Below are 21,064 nucleotides of genomic sequence, written 5' to 3' on the forward strand. Positions count from 1 at the left end.
TTGGCCTTCAGGGCTCTGTTGGAAATCTAAACCATGAGGGCCCTCTTCACTGACCATAATACATATTTGTGAAAGTTGAAAGTTTAGCCAAGGACTCCCCTTTAGGGGAGGGGAGGCACTTGCTAACTTTTACATAGGCATAACAGAAGAGACATTTTTCACTATTATCCCTCATGTGTGCCTTTACTTCTGTTATACAGATGACACTTTTGTCTCTTTCCAAACCAAAGAACTTGTACCCATAAAATGTAGTTTTTAAGATAATTTTAATCTTAATATGCATGAAAATAATATCCAGGCCAAATTTCCATTCCTCAATGTGTCTAGGGGAAATTTCTGATCCCGATGTGGTATTGAAGCAAAAATGAGGAGAGGTATATCACCAGCCTTTGTTTAAAGCAAACCCACAAATGTTGGATTATGTTTAAATGGAAAAAGTTACAACCCCAGAAGACATTTGAACAGTGTTATTAGCAGACATGCATGAAAGGCCTCCTCCCACTTCACAGTCTGGCATGAGAACTGCCAAGAACTGGACAGAACCACTAAAATTTTAGTTAATAGCTTGAATAACATTGCTATTAATTAGCATTTTAAGCAATGTAAGTACAAATGAAACACTAAAATACTGAGCTACAAATGAAACACTAAAATAATGATTAAATACTATAATAATAGTACAATTTGTAACAGGATAAATAAAAACCACCCAAGACTAAATCAAGGGTATCTTAAAAAACACCATGTGGTATATATTTCATGCCCTGTCAAGGAATGTTACCCGCACAGTTACTTGGGGAAAAACCAATACAAAAATAAGTGCCTCTCATGCCACCTCCAGGAAGGTACCACTTTTAACTGCTTACACAACAACACAGAAGAAAACAACCAAGTAGGGAGGAAATCATTAATAATACTAAACATTTGCATCAAACTTCAAATGAATGCCACCTCTCATTCATGGGGGCCTTCCTTATCTGTAAGCATATGCCCACCCAGAACAAAAAGGGAATCCCACTCCTTCCCTCCTTAGAAACAGGGTAGAGGTGGGAAATGCAGATGCACAAAACTTTCTTATCCAAGACAAATTAACAAACTGGCTTTACATACAAACAGCATGTGAACATCTTTTATCTGTCAAACTGTAATTCAAGACCTGGGGAAGTACTGTATATGCATAAACATTTTCATATGAGAGCATTGCATTTTAATATTTACCAATGGATGTCCAGATTTTTAGAAGGAAACACACGAATGTAAATGGTAATACAGTATAAGTCAGGGTGAAATGAAAAATGCCATTATGAACTGACCTCAACTCTTTCCACATTTCGTGCTGCTCCTACTACAATCATACCAGCTTTCACCAGCTCTCTACAAATGGCAGCTCCAATACCACAACTTGCTCCAGTTACCAATGCTACTCTTCCAACCCATCGATCCATGATTTTTGAAAAGTTTGATTAGAAAAAATGGCAAACACTCTGAAAAAATATAGAAAAATCTTATAAGGCTTACATTTATCCTGAGGAAACTAGCCGAGCTCTCATGCTGTGCACTCCTGAAACAGTTACATAATTTACTACACAGATATGAATCTCATAAATAAAAGCCAAATGTTTAAACTGCCATTGCTCTGAAAACTTCAAAATCCCATTGTTACATTCAAACTCATAAGAGAAACCTAGTCAACAGCCTTATATAAAGGTTCTCTATGCATCCTTATTATAAAACACTTAACAGTAATGATGTGATTTAAATAAAACTCATGTTTATGGAATTAGACAACTTTCTCCGTGCAATTTTCAACTTGAATTAGATTCTGATTTGATTTAATATTAAAATTACCAAATCCTGAAAGCATAATCATCACTGATGCTGATGAAAGTAAAACACAAATAAAAACTAAGGAAATTCTGAGTTCATTGGATTTTCCCAGAGCACTGCTAACTGTGAGGAAAAGAAGGCTATTATTATCTACTGGTTCCTGTTTAAAATTAAATGTAACTTAATTCTACTGTACAACCAATGTTATCTAAATTGATAAACGTAATTTAATAACAAAACTACTGTTATCTAAATTGAAAAGTTAATTATTTAATTACACAACCACAGCAATTACATACATGAATTATCGCACAACAACTCGTGTGCCTACCAATCTCTTCTCCTGTCACAATTAAGAGATGAAAGATACTAAATGGTATTTTTATACCCTAGCACAAAGTAAATAATATCAAGGACTGTACCGTGACTAGTACTGATAACTTCAATAGACTCTCAAGATAAATATGGACTTGATGCTTACTAAAATGGGATGGACACTTATCTCTTATCAGAAATTAAGAGTGCATAGTAATCATCACTGTTTGGTGACTGTAAAATAACTTTATCCAGATATATTCTGTAGAGTACAGCATTGTACACTTCCAATATTATTTGACGAAATTAATAACCTAGACTGATATTAATAAATAACTACTAACCCATGCAAAAAACTGGAAAATTTTATATGCAGTCAAATTACAATACTGTATTTAAAAGGTTCAAAAAGAAATTAACATAAGACAGACATAAGCTAGTGATATTACTGTTTCATACCTTAACACCAAATCTAGATTCAAGACAGTGGCAGGTATACCTGAAGAACTTTAATGTAGGTTTCTATCAGTGATTAGCACTGAGTCCTGTATTGCTTAGCACAATAACTGAATAAGCTACAGAGGTATGCAGAAAGAGGCCCATAGGAATTGAAAGATGCAAATGATCTGGCACTCTTAACAGTTTTAGAGACTGAGGTTGAACAAAGTTCATAACTGAGCAGAACTTAACTATGCGTTAAAAGAAGGTAGCTACTCTACAGAGCAGAAAAATGGAGTAAGATTGAAAATACAGTACTTGACTACAAAATGCTATGATTCATGGCTGAGAAGTTCAGGAAGATCATATTACTGTACAAATCATAAAGTTGCTGCAAGATGTGGTGTCCTTTCTGAAAAATGAACTGAAATCTTAAAGCCTGAAATGGTATGGACTGATAAAAAAGCAATAGTAACTAGTTTTAAAAGCGGTACATTGGAAATTATAGGGAAGAAGACTAGTAGTAGGGGTCCATAAAATCATGAGCTCACAGGTAAAGATCTGAACTATATGGGAATTCTGACTAACTGCAAAATACACAAGACAGTACAGAGAACTCATTGGTATCTAATCCTTTAAAAGATGAAACCTGGTGTTAGATGAAATTGATAAAATTTAGGGACAGCTAGGAACCTAATGTTTTTGTACACGTAAATGTCAAAAACCTTTCTTTTTAACAATAAACTAACAAGCAAAAATTTTGTTATTACATATTCTTACTTACAAACCAAATGACAAAGCACAACTGAAAGAAACCTTCCCCCTTGGTAGTGTCATTGATTTGGGTAGTTGTAATCTATAATAGTAGAACTTATCTAAGATAAGAGTTTTGTTTTATATAACCTTGTACATTTCAATTCTTATACAGGTAATTTGATTTCAGCAAACAAAATGATAGTCTTTGGCAAGGTGAATTTTAATTAAATTCTGCTTGGTTTATGATTACAATATGTTTAACAAAAAAAATAAAATTTATAACAGTGAGCTCATTACTTTATGTTATACTTTGCTGAAAGTGTCATCCCTTTCACTTTTTGGAGAAGCTTCCACACAAATGTAGTACCAGGGAAATAGTAATTATGTCACTGACCAAATGACTCCTCAGTCCCTTTAGTGTAATAGGCCACAATATCATTTAAGATATAGGTCTGTAGGCAGGAAGACTTTAAACAAGTCTTATCATTTTAGATGTTTTACATCTTTTTAGATGTTTTATATGGCACATATTAAAAAAGGAAGTGGGTGCTTTTGCCAAAATTTTTTTTTTATTTTGTTGGTTTTCGAAATGAATCTGATCTTATAATTCATCTGCAAACCACAAGTATTGGAGTTGTATTGCAAAGTAAGCCTTGGACAAAAAAAAAATTTTAATATCTATAAAGCACACCAAAAACCCATATTTTTAAAAGGACACATCCCAACCCAACCTTCCCATAGATAACCTAAACTATATCCTTAGATAACCTAAACTAAGGTGCAGAGAGTTAACCTAAACAAAGGGTTTTGCCTCCTTGAACTCTGTCAACCTAACCTGACCCAAGTATGGAAATCCTGCATATAGTATATTCCACAGCAGAATAAATCATCTTGTAATTTAATGCAAGACTGATATTGATTCTATTTTAAAATTATAGATGCATGAAAATGTAAATAATTTTTCTTATGCAGTTTATATTGGTATATTGTAAGCTATGTTAGGCAACGTTTGATCTAATTACTATGTTAGGCAATGTCTGATATAAGAAGCAATGTTACGCAATGTCGGATGTCATAAGCTATGTTAGGCAACGCCTGATGTAGTAAGCTATGTTAAGCCGAACATTAGCTTCCAAAACTCATTCATTCAAGATACCCTTCCTACCTAGCAAATTGCTTTCGATATGGCTTCAGCCAGTGTTAGACCTATGTGTCTTGTTTTAAAATAATAGCTTAGTCATTGCTTGATAGAACGTCCGTTGGTATCGGTACAGCTTTATAGATTATCAGTAATTATATAGGCCTACGACAACAAACCTTAATAAGTAAGTCTACCACAATTAACGTTTCTTGTCTCAATTCTCTCAGCTCCGGCTGAACAACAAACTGCCGGTGTGACCTTGACTCTTGCCCAACAACAAAAACAAAGCTTGGCACGTTTCAAAAATTCCGCCGTTTTCTTCCTAAGGTAAACAAGGGTCAGTATTGAATACTAAATGGTATGTACTGTACATTCGGAGTGATGAAAAATACAAGGTTTTAAGTATTTTTTATTTATTTCTTGTAGACTGATCTTAGTAACTTAGTGCGAATGAGCATCATTAATTGTGTTGGTTTCCTTGTGGTTCAGTAATTTTATCATATTCATAGGAAATAATTACAAAGTAAAGGTAAAATTATGACTTGTTTCATCATCGTCGGAAGAATTTTACATTCGCACATGTTCTTGGGAATCATTTCACAGCAGAATAAATTATCTTGTAATTTAATGCAAGACTATTTTAAAATTATAGATGCAAGAAAATGTAAATAATTTTTCTTGCGCAGTTTATATTGGTATATAAACATACAATATGGTACGAAATTTTATTTAAAGAAATTTGTTCTACGTGTACTTAGTGTAAGGAAGGTGCTGAGTGACATAGGCTACTAGCTGGGTGTCGTATAGTTTATTTGTTGGTTCCTTACTGATGATGTGCATGTTGTTTCAGATTTAGCTGGCCTTGTGCCAGCACGAGCTCTTGCTCCTAGAGCAGCCCATAATTGTTGCTGTTGTTTCAGATTTAGCTGGCCTTGTGCCAGCACGAACTCTTGCTCCTAGAGCAGCCCGTAGCTTTGTGTTGATGAGTCTGTTAGATGGTTAGGTTACATGAAAACCTTATTATGATGCATGAAGGTGATTTTGGTGGGGTGATTTTGAAGTGCAAAGATTTAACAGGCAAGGTTGCAACCTCTTTGAACCTTAAGGTACCCATCAGATGTGTGTTGGCTAGTGGGAGAGGCCAACAGATGGGAGAAAAGAAGAATTTGAGTAGCAGGCACAGGTAGCTAGTATGCTAGCTCATGATGGTCCAAAGCCGTATTCCTTGTCCGGTCCTATTCCTTGTGTGTGTGTGTGTGTTTTGCATGTGTTGGGTGTTGATTGCGGTGGATAAAATGTGATTTTGATAAGGGAGAGAGTGATTTCTAAAGGGTCAGCCTTTGTTGTAGCGGTTAGAGATGCGATGGTTTTTTATTTGTTGTCTGATTTAAAGTAGGGGTCGTGTCTGTTGTGTCTGTTTTAAGGTGATTGGTTGGGAAGGAGAGCGGGTAGGTAAAGGTAAGGATTCTTTAGTTACCGCGATGGTGGGTATGAGCATAGGAAGCGTGCAAGTTTGTGAATGTTTGCCAGTATGTGCTTTGTTATTTGGGTAGCTGTTCTTTCATTTCCTTCATATCTTGTTCTTAACTGTTCTGTCTCTGTACAGTCAAGAAGTTAGTGTAGTTTATTGATGTTGTTGTTTTAGATTTAGCTGGCCTTGTGCCAGCACGGGCTCTTGCTCCTAGAGCAGCCCGTAACTCTATGTTGATGATGAGTCTGTGAGATGGGTAGGTTAATGAAAACTTTATTATGATACATGAAAGTGATTTTGGTGGGGGTGAATTTTGAAATGAAAAGATTTAACAGGCAAGATTGCAACCTCTTTGAACCCTAAGGTACCCATCAGATGAGGATAAAAGTACGATAGCAGTGAGTGTTGGCTAGTTGGAGAGGCCAACAGATGGAAAAAAGAAGAATTGAGTAGTAGACACAGGTAGCTAGTAGTTTATTGATGAAGCGAGCCGCTTATAAAGCGGGGTGCGGACGTCTGCGTACTTTGCAGAGATCGCGGGTACAAAGATTTCTGGTCGACCCTAGGTCGATGAGAAGGCACCGCAGAAAACGGGATGTTCACTATAGAGAACGCGTTGAGCGGGGACTTTACAATACTCCCCCCCCCAGACGGAGGCAACGTCTGATCAAAACAGGTATCTGCTGGTGCGACGAAGGGACCCTCGCTTTCTCGATGTCAGCTGGAGAGGGTGGTCGCCTTCCTCGGCGTCCTCTGGAGCGGTTTGTTGGGGTGCCTTCCTGTCTGGTTTCTGGGTTTTCCGGGGACGCCCACGCCTCCTTCCTGCGCCCGGGGCTGTCCGAGGGGGTGCCACATCCTGTGGGAGGCTTTGGGGTCCGCCTCCGTCGTCCTCCTCCAGGAATGCGCTTGTTATTTACAGGCTTTCTCTGCTGTTCAAGCAATAACTGTGAGATATATGTTTAACTATTTTTGGTTAATTAGGTTTAGGTTACCTGTGACCCTTCAATAGACAGTAGGAAAGCAAAATATACTAAACAACGCTCCTGAAACTTCTCCCGGGGACGAGATGCCATAGTCTGCTGAATGGTCATTAGTAATATCATTAGCTTTTAAGATATTGGTAAGGATTAGAACAAAAAGTGTTTATTTTAAATATTAGCAATTAATTTTGCCGTGAATCGTCACAGGACATTCTCGGGTTATTTTGCCCAACTCTTCTTTTGACATGCACAACAGCTACGTCCACAGGTTTATCATGTATATGATATGATGTATATGGAGCAGAGTATTAATGACAGTAGTATTTAGTAGTACCAGTAATGGTGCAAGTGATACTGTACTGGTGATAGCAGTAGTGATGATAATACTAATGACAGTTACAGTGATAGTAGCGTTAGTGATACTAGCAGTCATAATAGTGCTAATGACAGCAGCGGTTATATATTTTTCAATTGTATTGCAAATTTTGGTAATAGTAGTGATGGCAGTTTTAATGGTATTAATTGTTTCACTAGTAGTGATGGTAGTGCTGTTGATAGTGTAGCCTATGTATATAACAATTACCATTACTAGTACTACTTTCATTATTACCACTCACTACTTAGATTTAGCAACAGATGGTGTCACAAGAGTTGCTCAGGTTTGTAAAAATAAATGGTATATAGGATTTGAGATCATAAAATGTATACAGTAATTAGTAAATGCAGAAGAGACGGGGAGGGGGACCATATTGTGTAATTGTTTGGGCCTGTGACAAGAAGGGGAGGGAAGTTAGTCAGGAAAGCAGTAGCTGTGAAGTAGCAGGGCAAAGGCCAGTATGAAAAAACAGAAATTCAGGAAGATGGGCCATAACTGAAGACCTACACTGCTGAGTATGCTTTTGGGTAAGGTTGTCTCTTGTTGATATGAACACCATTGGAACCATATAGCAGATGGAATTGCTGTGGTAACTAAACTTTTAATTCCCTCTGGTTTTTTTATGAGAGCTTAAGAACTTATCACCCTCATTACATTCAAGAACTCGGACTAAAGGTTATACTGTATACACAAGACATTTGGCAAGAAACATTAAAACATTTTTCATTAACTTCTGCTTAATTTAAAATCAAAGAAGTATGAAAAGCTGTTTAATAAAACAACAGTTTGATGAAAATATTTATTAATATAATGTACTGTAACAGTGCTGAATACAGAATACAGGAATGGATATTTCATCAAAATACATGGGATACAGTTAAGGGAAGCGCACGCTTACCCAGAAATAATGCCCCAATTTTTATGAAATTTTTATATGTTACACATAAATTATATATAAGGTGATGTTCCAGAAAAAATTTGAGAGTGATTGGATGATTATTTTGGATTTTATTAAAAAAATAAAACAAAAAAATTAAAAATGATTCACCCCCTTCATTTTTAGAGCTATTGCAATGCAGCTTCATACACAGAAAGTATATCATAGTATGAAAAAAATAATGGGAAGAGTTTTTCTACTTTTCCTTTTTTTGGTGGGGGCGAGGGGGGATTTTCCCCCCAAAATTGGTATGATTTGATTATCACGGGTTCCTCATCAACCTAAGAAAAAACCTAGTCCCAAAACAAATATTTGGCTTTCTTTTCTCTTTCCAATGGTATATTTAACTTTAAAATTGACCTAAAAATAAAAAAGTAGTTCGCGTTTGAAGTGCAAAAAAGTGAAAACTGAGAAAAACGACCGTAAAGGTCAACAAGTTTTTTTTTTTTTTTTTTGCACTCGTGGAAAAAACTTATCTTAGAGCATTATTTTGGTTGATTTCTGGCTCCAGGTCACCCTCCCCCCTTTATAAAAAATGTATTATTCGCTCGAGGCGAGGGTATCATCAAGTACCACCTAACTCATTGTTACCTAGTTTGAAACTATGAAACTAAAAGTTTAGTAGCTACCAGGCTGATATTCTTGACTCATTTTCAGTTGTTTTTTTCACTTGTTTGGTCTTTTTGGTCTTTGGAGTTTGATTTTCAAGCCTTTTTGTCTCTCGAATGAACAACTAATATACTTTCACTTGTGCCAAACAGATGTGTTAGTAAGTTGAATTTCTCATAGCCAAAGTTGTGTTCAATTTCCTCAATATTTATCTCACTCAATTGATGGTGCTGAGATTTTCCACTGCTAATTCGCTTTCCTGGGGCATTAACTGTAAACCTACACGATTGGCATTTCATTAAAATATCAGTATCCCATCTATTGGCAGAGACTTCGACCTGAACTTTACCCCTGCAATTTCCTACCTTGCACCTAATACCCGACACTATTTTATCTAACTGAGATTTGATATAATGAACTTGTCATCATATACTCCCTTTTCATCATCCTTTATTCATTTCATCAACTGTGAGCATATTTTTGAAGGTGAAAGTATATAGATTGTATTTAAGAGTTGCTGGATGTAAAAAAAAAAAAAAAAAAAAAAACACCGCAAATAGCGAAAAAATTGCTCAGAGTAAAAAGTTGCCCACCACCCGCTTTCAACGTTTGGGGGCAACCCTGTCTCCTACCACGCATTCACCAAGGAACAAGCCATTGTTGTTGCCAGACGCTCCCAGACGTAGGAGATAAGGTGATATAAAAATCAAAATAATTAATAAATTAGGCGAATAAAGGAAAAAATGACAATGGTCATTAGGAGCCAAACGTCAACCCTACCTCACCGTGTGGGGGGCGGAGGCCCAAAACCCCATCAATTTTAATATTTTGAAAAAATGCTTTGGTCACGTGATAACGAAGGTGTTGCTCATGTCTTACGGCCATTTAACCATTTTTTTTAAATTTCAAAAATATTCATCAAAAATCGAAGAGTGCGCTCCCCTTAAGTAGAGCACAAAAGAAGCACCAACTACACTAAATAAAGCTTTCTTTCAAATTCTTATCTCCCTTTCAGACAAAATAACTCAAAAAATACCAAATAGTTATTAATAGCAAAGATATAACATGTGTCTAATATGAAAACTGTTTCAAAGATATTATGTATATTAAGTGAAAACTATAACTCTGGCTTGAAACTGAAGCAAATAATCTGTTAATAAAAAAAGACATGCATCCATCTGTGTTAGATTTGCAGCATAAATTTCTATTAATCAGATTACAGAACATTCTGGTAGCTTAGGAGCATGTGGGTCTGACAATAAGGTCATGAACCTGGAAAAAAAGAGTAAACAGACTTATTATACAAGAAATATTACAAGTCTTATTATACAAGACATATTACAATTCTTATTATAAAAGAAATATTACAAATTATTACAAATGAATTATCACAAGTTAGTTTTACAGTTAAAACAAAAATGAGGTTGTGGTTTGGATACAGTAATAATCAATATTGCTCACAGAAGACCACAGTAAATAAGTGTCACTCAGTTAAAACTCCATCTCTGAATCCTTATGAAAAATGCAGCATATTTTCCATCCATTTTTCAGTAGCTGTCATTCTATCAAGAGACATCCCTTTGCCAAAAAAATAAAAAAAATTATCATGACTCAATTAAAAATCAAGAATGTTGCGACATTAGATTTTTGTTGAGATGATTTTGTGTGCTTATGAGTAGTTTATACTATAGAACTACAATCTTTTTTTTTTTAACAAATTGGTACAATTTTTGGCACAAACTAAAGACTTTCAAACTGTCCGTAAGTCCATGAACTCCCTTTGCAGACAAGCTCAAATGAAGATGAATCCAGCTTACTGCCTGTACATCTGGGTACCCAAGTCCCTCCAATAGCAGTCAATGGTCATTTCTAGTGCTGTCTGACCACTCTGCTAGCTCTGCATCGTGGGGGAAGGTTAAATTACCTTGCAAAGTGATAAGTTTGTACCAAAAACTTCAATTCCATTTTTAAAAACTTTTACAGTGTAATGGTTTTTGCACTTAAAACCCACCACTTTATGAATGCCTGATTGGCTATTTCAGTGGGTAGAGACCTGTTCCTATTAAAACACCAACTCTCAAGGGCTTGGAGTCAGAAAAGAGTTATAGGAACTAATAGATCGTGTGGAAGCGAGTATCCAAGCTGATCTTTATGCAAGTGAGTGACCAAGATTAGGAGGAAAAGGAGTTGCAGTCAGAAGTATCCTATCCTTTTGAAAAGGAGCAAGTAAAAGGATTTATAAGCCAGATCCTGAAGACAAAAACATAAAAAGGTATTCATAGACCTCCATGAAGATAACTTTTGTAGAATAGATTTCCTTATTTCTTGAAAAGGCCAGAGACTTAATATAGACTGAACTTCATGACTCACTGCCCTATCAGCTGGATGTTAAAAATTAAAGAGCTTCATAAGCTTTCAAGGTGAATTGACGTTACAGAACAAAATAAGAGTTTTCAGACAGTTCCACTGAACTCATGTTGGTGGATAAAAACAGTTGGCAAGCACCTTTCAAAAAGTTTTGATCGTTTGAGGATAAATCCTGACAGCTCTTTAGCAAAAAAAAAAAAAAACATATCCCCCCACTCTGACAAGGGAAGGATAAATTAAAAACAAGGGTGCATGATGAGTCTGAAAGGAAGTTGTCTGCATCTTCACTACAAAACCAGTCACATAAGAGAAGCCAATACTTATAAAATTCTTTGTGTGAAAAACCTTCCTAATAGCACCTGTAGCTCGCTAACTCACCCAGCTGAGGTTAAGGTTATTAAGATTACAGTCTTCAGGACAAGATCCCTTAGAGGGGTGGCATCCAAGATTCTTACTCTGAACTGGATAGGTGTTTTAACATCAGCAACAGATCCCAGGATGGAGACTGTCGAGTCCTGGATATGTTTTCCCTTTAGAAGACTGGACATATGATTAAACTCACTAGAAGAGCCTAGGTCCATGCCTTGCTCTTGAATACCCCTGAGAGGGCAGAGCAGTAACCCTTGATAGCAGCTGACACAAAAAGCCTCTCCTGATAAGGCACTGCTAGAGAGTCTCCATGCATGAAGACTGAAAAGGCCAAAGTGGGGAGATAAGCTATTAGGCTTCAGTGAACATTGTCTGACATCTGCAGTTTGTCAAAATTGGCTTGATAGAAGGTTGGGAATGCTTACTGTATATCTAAAGACCTTCCCAGGAAATCGGCATCACTTACTTGTGCCACCTTGTCCAGCAGGCTAAGTAGTATGGAAGTTTGTGATAAAAGCTGTTCGTAAATAGTCCTAAAAAGGGCATTCCCCACTGCTTCCAGATCTGGAATGCCGTAGATCTAGGAACGCAGGAACCACTCAGGCAAAGTAACTGGTCCCATTTGCTTGAGTTATCGCCTACCACACTGCATTTCCTTAGGATTCATCTGGGGATTATATTGGTACTGTGATTTAAAACCTTTATACAACAGATTACAATCAATTGGTGCTCTGCTGGAGATTTTGTTCCTGAGATAGGCCATCATGGTGGAATTGCCTCTTGGGCTTCTTCAGGGCTCATTGTACGTACCGTCCTCAGTTCCAGAATTGATCAGCTGACCTTCTCCCTCTTGCAACCATGATTAACAAATCCTGTAGATAGGAGTCCCAACTTTCCCTTAAGTGTCCATAGCAATAAGTCTGTGGCAAAAGGCAAAAGTGGAATCCCAATCATAGATTTTGCTTGTGTAGCCACCAAACTTGGTCAGTTGAGACCCTTATAAGAGGTATGAAAGGAAACTCATCCAGCTAATCTGTGGAACACCATTGTAATTCAGTTTCAGCTAAAGTGATCCTAGTCTGAACCAGTTGGAAGGAACTACCGTAGTTTTCCAGTGAGTTCAGGTGGCCTAGTGATCTCTATATAACTCATCTGGAATCGAAAGTTTCAAAAACTTTAAGAAAACACGGTGCATCATATTCTCTAAACCATTGGTCATACCAGAAAAGTCAATTTATCCAGCTCCATTCCCCGATAAATTTTCTCTTTTGCTAGTGTCACATCTGACTTGTATCAGGTAACACTTAGGCCCAAGCACTGGCACAGGCTGATGAGGTATCTAAGGTTTTTCTTAAGTTCTGCAGAAGAGAATGTCATGATCAGCTAATTATAAATGTACCTCTAAGCATGGTATCTCTCCTGTTGAGAGGAGAAAAAAGTGAAGACCTGTGGAGCTATGGCCAGATCAAAATTTAGAACCTTTAACTAAGGAATCCATTCCTGCTAGACAAACCAGAGGAGTACTGTATTTCCAAAGACTAGTGAATTTGGACCTGAAAGTATACATGTTTCAAGTCCAGGGACCAAAAAGGTTGCCTTTCCAAACGGAACAACGGACTGATGGTACTGTCTCCATCCAGAACAGGGTTAGCAACAAGTAGCAATTCCAAAAGCCAAGTCAATGCTGGGTCTCAATCCTCCTAAGGCCTTGGAAATGACAAGCAACCAGCTGCAAAAGCCCCTGGGTAGCCATACCTCTTCTGTCACTCCCATCGCCATCTCTGATCTTATGTCTTTGTCAAGGGCAAGAAACTTAGCTGAGCTCGCTTATGACCAAAATTCGATATACAGTACTAGACTCTTACATTAATGGAAAGCATGTCTCTAAAAGGGTTACTAGTCACATTGTTTCGTGGTTTGAACCACTCTTGGATGCTCTCCTATCTTCAAAGAATTGTTCTAGAATTCCTGGACACAAGCTCTACCAGAAGTGGATCTGACTGTAGTTAGACAAGTGTATCATTTCCTGTGACAACTATAGAGATATTTGGGGAGGTTTTCTAACTCCTTTCCTCAAATGAAAGGATAAGGGCGGAGTTCTAAGGCTCACAGAATGGGTGAAAGAGTGAGGGCTATTTATGCAGATTATCCCTTACACCTTACGGGAGTATGATTGTCATCTTTATGTATTTTTTGTTGTTCAACTCTTCGAGCACCAACATACAGTAATCGATTCTAGCCATCCATTGGTTTGTACTACACAGTAATACATCCATTTTGATTTTGTTTTATTTCTATAAATATCAGTTTTGGCATGAAGATTTCAATCTTTAATTTTTATAAAGTTTATTTTCTCATCCTGCAATTGTGGAGAGGTGTGTGAGCTTTCCTAATGTATTTCACACGTGACTTACCATAACCTCACAGTACATCAAGATGTCTGATACATGTTTTACTAAACTGAACTTGAAACAATAAGTTTTTTGGCAGAATTTTAGGAAATATCATTTTGATATGCAGCATTGAAGTAATCTACTAGCACTTCTTTTAGGCAGTACAGTACAGTAATTTTCTTAAAATGGTGTTGATAGCTTACATTACGTATTGTAAACCATACCTGCACATGAGGTGGAGCTGATATTATGTGACACACAGATGCTGCTACGTCTTCAGACTGAAGACATGGTTCTGCAGCATATGCTTTCCTTCCTTCTTCTTCACCTCTTTGTCTTGTGACAAATTCAGTCTCCACCAATCCAGGGCTAATAGCCTTGATAGAAAAAAAAAATTACTTTCAACAATGACTTGATTTTCATTTGGTCTTAAAAGACTACACTAAGAAAGTTATGTAACTATAATTTTGTCAGTCTTTTCAAAAGGTCTTGTAGAATGAAAGGATCAAGGCCCTCCTAATTTAGACAGCAATTTTTATACAAAATTACATTCAATTCTCATTCTTATTTTACTTACAAGAAACATCTATGGTGGCAATCATTCTAATCTATCCTTTGTATAGTATTATAATCTCTCCTGACTAACAACTTTCTTTATAATACAAGTGAATGTCTTTACAAAAGAAGCCCTTTTGTAAATTTTACTGACGACGACGTTCAAGGTTACGACGCTTTTCAAATATATTCATCAGTTATTTCCGTAAAAATACTTTTGTAAATAATCATAATTTGAAGGTTTTTGATGTAAAACTCAATAATGAAAATGCACCCAGAGCATTAAAAGTAAGGTTTTCTTAGGATTTTTGACGATTTTCGACGATTTTCCATCTAAGAATTATTAAGGGACCCCGTCGAAACGGAACCCCAGAAAATAAATTATACATACTTGAAAAATACTTCCATCTAAGGGAAAAACACTTACATAGGGCTGTAAGACAATTCACCAACTACTCAAATATTTTATATGTATTTTTTATCTCCTACTATAAAGAAATTAATTCATTAGTGGAAATTACATTATATATTACTATTTTCTGTACTGTTTTCCAATGTAGTAAGCACCAGATCAGAAAATCATATTCATCAAAAGACTACAGTATCTGTGAGATGGAATCAGGTAAACATTTTAAATACGTTAAATTATAGAACACATAACATTTAAAAATATGAAATTCCTACTAGTAGGTTATCCCTATCTGTTTCTGGAAGCTAAAGCTATTTTTACCACCAATGTTTAAATAATACTTACAGAAACTCTGATCTTGGAGTTGAGGTCTCGTAGCTCTTGTCTCAGTCCTTCTGTGAGAGCTGTAACTGCAAATTTTGTTGCTATGTAAAAATGGAGGCAGTTTACTGGAAGCACATAGTGTCCACATATGCTGCAAAGAAGTATGCCATTATAACAATATAGAAGGCTCATAAAAGGAAGAGCACACAAGGAATCTGTCCTTAAATGAATTGATAGACTTGAATTTACATCTGTTAAAAGCAATTCCATATGCAATTACAAGCCTTTGTCTTTCTTGAACCCATTTCTGCCATCCAAGACAGCAACATACCATCCTCAGTAATAGCTGCCCTTAAGTAAAAGAAGAAACAAACCAGTTAATTATAATTAGTCCTCTACATTGTCATGGGATGTCCCAGGCAATTCAGTCCCTCTATAAAAACAGAATATGGTAGCTATAAGTAATACTGCAAGGGAGATCCCATAGTCTCAAGCAACTAGCTACCAGTCTCATTATTCATGTATCTGTGTTCTTTTAGAAGGTTCTATTACCTCATTTCACTTTTGAGTAATTTTCTTTATGATTTATGTGGTTTTGCTCATGCAAATTTCTGCCCTCAATTTCTGAGGGTGGAAATTCGATATGGATTGTTTGATTTTCCCACTGATGTAGATAGTACTTTTCTAAGAATTTTAAAGGTACAGTAAATACTTTTGAATGTGTTTGAAGAAGTGAGCAACAAGTGGCACTATGCTTCACTTAGCGTTTGGTTGGATATGTTGCATTCTGTGTACACATATGTTGTAAATTTTGGTCACTTTGGTGCTGGTAAGCTGTAATTGGTAAGTTAACTGTAAGTTGCTATATTTCTTATAAATTACCTTTCATTCAGCTCACTGTCAGCTTTAGTTTTTGTTTACTGTTTTAGGATTATATACTAATCAATTAGTATGGTATAATTTTGCACCATATATTTTTCCCCTTAATCTTCACTGTAAATGGCAATTTGCTTTTTAATCTGGGATTCAGGTACAAGAGTTAGTAATGGTAGTTTGTTGATTAAGGTATTACTGTTGTCCTTTGTGCCTCTTCTTTTTAAAGTACTCAGTTTTGTAGCAGCATTTATGTAATCTGGTGTACCATAAACTTTTTGTATTATTTTACATTAGTGTACCTATGCTGTAAAAAATTTTTGCAATTGTGGAAATAATTGGCAACTGCATCAGACTTTTAATAATTTAAATACTGTGCAGTAAAACTTGAAAGATCCAGAGTTTGTAAAGATCTGGACAATTTTTCTGGGTTTTTCCATACAGAAAAAATACTGTATAACCAAGAGGAGAGATGGGATTCATACTTGACATGACCAAATTAGGTAGCAATTTGTTGATGGTTTAATATACTGGCAGAACTACATGCTGGTGCAAGATGTTTAGTACAGCAGAGATTACATGGATGACCCACAGCACTGCTTCAACACCTAACAGCAAGTGAGAAAAAAAATTGTGCACATTTCAAACCACTTCTCAATGACATGGTTTTAATATTCAAGAAAGTGTACAGCACACTATGGTACTTAAACGATATTTGCAAGTATTGGCAGAACTGACTCTGATTTGAAAGGAGGACTAAGCAATGCATATGCTATGAAGTTAGTCATGATGCATACTTCATATACATTTTATATCTACCAAATATTGTATTAAAACTGTGCCTTTTACATGATACATTATATGAAATATAGACAAACTGCTAAACTGCATACATAATTAAATTTATAACTTAAGATGCTCAAAACATGGAATTGTTTAGTGTGATATTAGTTCCTATAACCACCATCACCTTTCTTCTGCTGCTGCCTCCCCTGCTTCTGCTGTAATGACTCCATGGCATCCCCAGGAGAGGAAGGGAGCTGCTGTAGTTACTGTGGCCTTCTCTTGGCATTTTGGGGATCCATTCCCCTATGCCTTCCTTGAGCTCTTGGCATCGATTTTTGACCTACTCCTTTCTTAACGGAGCCATTGCTGACACTGCTGTTCCTACTGGGGGTGATCTGGCTGCCCCTTTGGGTATCCTTGCTTTGACTACATCTTTTGTAGGCTTAGATGAGCCTGGAGAGGCACTATGCCACAAGGAATCAAAGAGCTGCTGTAGTTTGCCTTCCTTTTCCTCATTGTTTTCTCCTCATCCTCACCTTCTTCCTTCAGACTGGCAGAAGCATAGGAAGAAGGCTAAGAAGTCATTTCATGGACATAGCTCTCCTGTCAAGAGAGATGGCAATCCATGCACCCATTCACAGAGACATTCATGGGTGCACTGGTGGATCAGCTCACAAGCTTGCTTGTGACCAATCCCAATGCTGCACAGCTCCATTTGTACCTGGTCACTTACACATTCTTCTCAGGATAAGAGGACCCACCCTGACTCTTCTTGTGACTGTGCATCCTACAGCTGTTTGGACGTGGTTCACTGTCCCAAGTGAAGCTCCTGACACATCCCCAAACCATTATGGGCATGTGCTTTGTATCTGCCTGTTCTGATTCTTGGCTGGCTGTACTCGTGCTTTGTACCTGCTTACTCCATTCTTGGCCTGGATCTGCCACAGACCATGCACTGATCTGTATCATTCTACAAAGGACAGGCAGCATGTGGTCAGGCTCATCTAAATTGGTTAGCAGTGATAGCTTGGCTGGTTCTGAATTCAGCTCCAGGCTTGAAAAGATAGATGAGGATTATGTCTGGTTACCTTTGATGCCTTTGAATTGTGACTCAAGTGTCTGATGCTCACTCTAGGCACTCAGAGCAGGGATAAGATGAGGCTGCTTCACCTTTTTCCCTCTATTTCAGTAGAGGGACCTATTTCATCTGCTATGTATTCTACAAGACTTCAGGGTCCCCTGAGTTTTAGAGGAACTTCCTTGCAGCCTTGCAGTCATCATTCACATTTGTGAGCAGAATAGCCATGGATGAAACAAGAGCTCTCCATGGCAGCCAGTTCCCTCTAAAGAGTACATCTTTGGGTTTAACCTGGGGATGACTCTTATCATTTCAGCTGTCCTGGTCTCCATTTGCTCATGGTGTACTTGAGAGGATAGTCACTGATCTTCAGGTCAGAGTGATCCCTGTTTTCAGTGTCCAAATTGCTAAACCAGCTTCTGAAGTGAAAATAGTGGACCCAGAGACCTGACCCTTATAAGTGGGCCCATAACTGACAAACAGTCTTTCTGTGGAATGGTTTCAAACAAGAGGGATCTCCTTGGCTGCCAAAGCAGCAGCCATGGAGTTGCTACATGGCTTCTTTACGAGTGTCATCATGGCTGGACCTTTGCCTTTTCCAGTCTGTCCTCCTTTTTGAAGGCTTTAGGTGTGGGGAGGAAGGACACTGACCTCCCTCTCGTTGCAGTCCAGATGGGTTTCAACCAAGAGCAGACTCGGTTTTCAGAATGGGTCAGTTCTTGATACCTCCATGCTCATTACAAAGAGCAAGATCAAGGTGGCAATGGAAAAATGGAGAGCAGAGGGTCAAGGCAGTTTCATTGAAAGTCCCTCAGGGTCTGCAAAGGGATTGCAGACTAGCCTTCTGGAGCAACTATGTCATCAACATACAGGTCAGGTGAAGGTGGCTACCACTGACATCAGGGTCATGTAAAAGCATGTCCTTTGCCTAAGAAAAATAAGGTGCCCAGACTTCTTCCTCTATAAAATGCCATGAGTCTACCTGCCCTGTTCAGTCTTCCTCCCAGGTTTCAACTGGAAGTGGGGCAAAGGGAAGAAGGGAGTATGACGTTGATTGTCCACTGAACATCCTTTTTGCTGCTGCTGCTGCTAGTTAGGTAGTAAAAGTAACCTGTGTCTTTTTGGATGACTACATGATACTTTCAAGGACCAATGCCCTACAATTTCTCTTAGATCAATCTTGTTTACAACTTACTCTCAAGGATTGTCCAGATATCTAGCACTCTGCAGATTTGCATACAATGCTGGAGAAAGATACACTGGAAGTTGTAGACAACTGCTTCCCGGGCTTCTACCATCAATTTTTCCTAGTGGAAAAGGTGACTGGGGGCTGGATACTGGTTATCAATCTCTCTCAATTGAAAAAGTTCCTCCATCAGCCTCCACACCCCACATTTTGTGTTGACTATCATCAGAACAGGCAACTCCATGCTTTTGATAGACATGAAAGATATTCATTTTTAGATTACCATCCATCGGGACTCTCAGATGTAACTCCACTTTTTCTGCAACAGGACAGTCCACCAGTTAATGGCCCTGTGCTTTGGACTGTTTATGTGTGTGTTCACTTTAGTATCTGCTTGGGCCCCTTGCTCAGGATCAGTCTCCTGCAGTATCCAAAGGACTGGTTGATCCTAGTGTCTTGTGAGGTGCAGTTACTTTGAGACTGGGATTGTCTTCTCTCATATTGCCACAGTCTGGGGATGGATAAATGGGAGAATACAGAGTTTCAACTCTAGCAGCTGTCTAAGTACGTGTACCTGGGAATGCTGAACGACAAGGTAGCAGTAAGAGTTTTCAGGGAGGTATCAGAACAGTTCCTGTCTCAACAAGAACAACCAACTTCATTTTGGCAGACTGTCCTTGATTGTCTGTCATCTTTGGAGAAGCTTGTTCCTCACAGACAGATCAACCTGCACTTGCATCATAGTGCCTGACACAGCACAGATCATTTAATCATGACATCCCCCATCCAGCTCTGACAGGAAGTAAAGGACAATCTAGCTTGATGATTGAACAACAGGAGCCTTCTTAAGGGAGTTCCTCTGAACTAACCCCCTCCTGAATTGCTTCTGTTCCAGAACACACTGAAAGCAGGGTGGAATCGCACCTGCACGGCTTGCTCACTGCAGGCGTGTCAGCTCAGCATGATTCTCCTCTGCACATCCATTTCTCAAAATGGGTGCAGTGATTCCAGCGATTATTCAGCAGTGTTAGTGAGTTAACAACACAACCATAGTGGCATAATGAACAAGGGGGAGGTTCTCCCTTTCCCCCCCCTGCTGGTTGGCAAGGCAGGTGCACAAGTGGGTGTTTTGCCACACCATCAAGCTGTTGGCCAGATACATCCCAGGGTGTCAGATTGTAGGGAACTCAGTCAAGTGGTAGGTTGTAAGGATGGTGTGGTCCCTGCACCATCACGTGTCAGAAAGGCAGTTTGGGAACCCTGATGATCAATCTGTTTGCGACCTAGACATTAGAACAGTACAGGCAGTCCCTGGTTATCGGCGGGGGTTCCATTCTGAGTGTGTGATGATAACCGGAAATTGGCGGTTTTCAGCGCTTTTTCGGCAATTTTCAGGGCTTATCGGTGCCTCTGTTAGGTATGTATTGGCGCCAATGCCCAATTATCGGCACCGATAAGTGGAAATCGGCGATTTTCGTCACTAGACAAGCACCATAAAACTGGATCGCCGTTAACCAAGCCTGCCATTAACCGGAGACTGCCTGTACAAATAACTTTTTTCTTTTTTAACAAACCAAGATTAGATTGACAAGATGATACAGTACTTTGGGATGTGCAGAGGTTACCTAGGAAAAGTAATCCTTATGATCCCAAGAAATCCTTGTATGTAATGCATTTTTTTCAAGTTATTGACAGAATATGGCAGCCATTTTGGGTTTCCAACCTTTTCTCGATTATTGCTGAATAAAAACCAAAGAAGCAGTTTAGAAAATACAACAGAATTTCTTATGGTTTAAATATTGCAGAATCCATTTTCATCAAAACTTTTTATCATTAAGCTCAACCCAGTGAAGCTTTTGCATATTTTATTGATA

General features: G+C 38.0%; 3 protein-coding genes across 12 annotated transcripts in view; 1 reads left to right on the forward strand and 2 right to left on the reverse strand.

Moving 5' to 3' along the window:
• LOC136837357 (dehydrogenase/reductase SDR family member 11-like) overlaps positions 1-4,810 on the reverse strand; it is a 42,489-nt gene extending 37,679 nt beyond the window's left edge. Inside the window, exons 1-3 of one of the 4 annotated variants that reach the window (XM_067102103.1) lie at positions 4,654-4,810; positions 2,899-2,992; positions 1,314-1,484 (exon numbers count right to left, since the gene is read on the reverse strand). In XM_067102103.1, coding sequence (XP_066958204.1) covers positions 1,314-1,445 — 132 coding nt within the window. In that variant the 5' untranslated portion in view covers positions 1,446-1,484; positions 2,899-2,992; positions 4,654-4,810. Of the gene's footprint in view, positions 1-1,313; positions 1,485-2,126; positions 2,263-2,898; positions 2,993-3,364; positions 3,434-4,653 lie in introns of those variants that run through there. The other 3 variants (XM_067102101.1, XM_067102102.1, XM_067102100.1) reach the window with 3 other exon arrangements.
• The window catches only part of LOC136837356 (uncharacterized), a 208,831-nt gene that overhangs the window by 79,089 nt on the left and 108,678 nt on the right, over positions 1-21,064 (forward strand). The window lies entirely within an intron of this gene.
• The window catches only part of LOC136837358 (dehydrogenase/reductase SDR family member 11-like), a 29,850-nt gene continuing 16,875 nt past the window's right edge, over positions 8,090-21,064 (reverse strand). For all 7 annotated transcript variants that reach the window (XM_067102109.1, XM_067102105.1, XM_067102108.1 and 4 more), the window contains exons 5-7: positions 15,289-15,418; positions 14,204-14,356; positions 8,090-10,122 (exon numbers count right to left, since the gene is read on the reverse strand). In XM_067102109.1, coding sequence (XP_066958210.1) covers positions 10,087-10,122; positions 14,204-14,356; positions 15,289-15,418 — 319 coding nt within the window. In that variant the 3' untranslated portion in view covers positions 8,090-10,086. The remainder of the gene's footprint in view (positions 10,123-14,203; positions 14,357-15,288; positions 15,419-21,064) is intronic.

Source organism: Macrobrachium rosenbergii, chromosome 59, assembly GCF_040412425.1.
Source record: "Macrobrachium rosenbergii isolate ZJJX-2024 chromosome 59, ASM4041242v1, whole genome shotgun sequence".
Classification (NCBI taxonomy): domain Eukaryota; kingdom Metazoa; phylum Arthropoda; class Malacostraca; order Decapoda; family Palaemonidae; genus Macrobrachium; species Macrobrachium rosenbergii.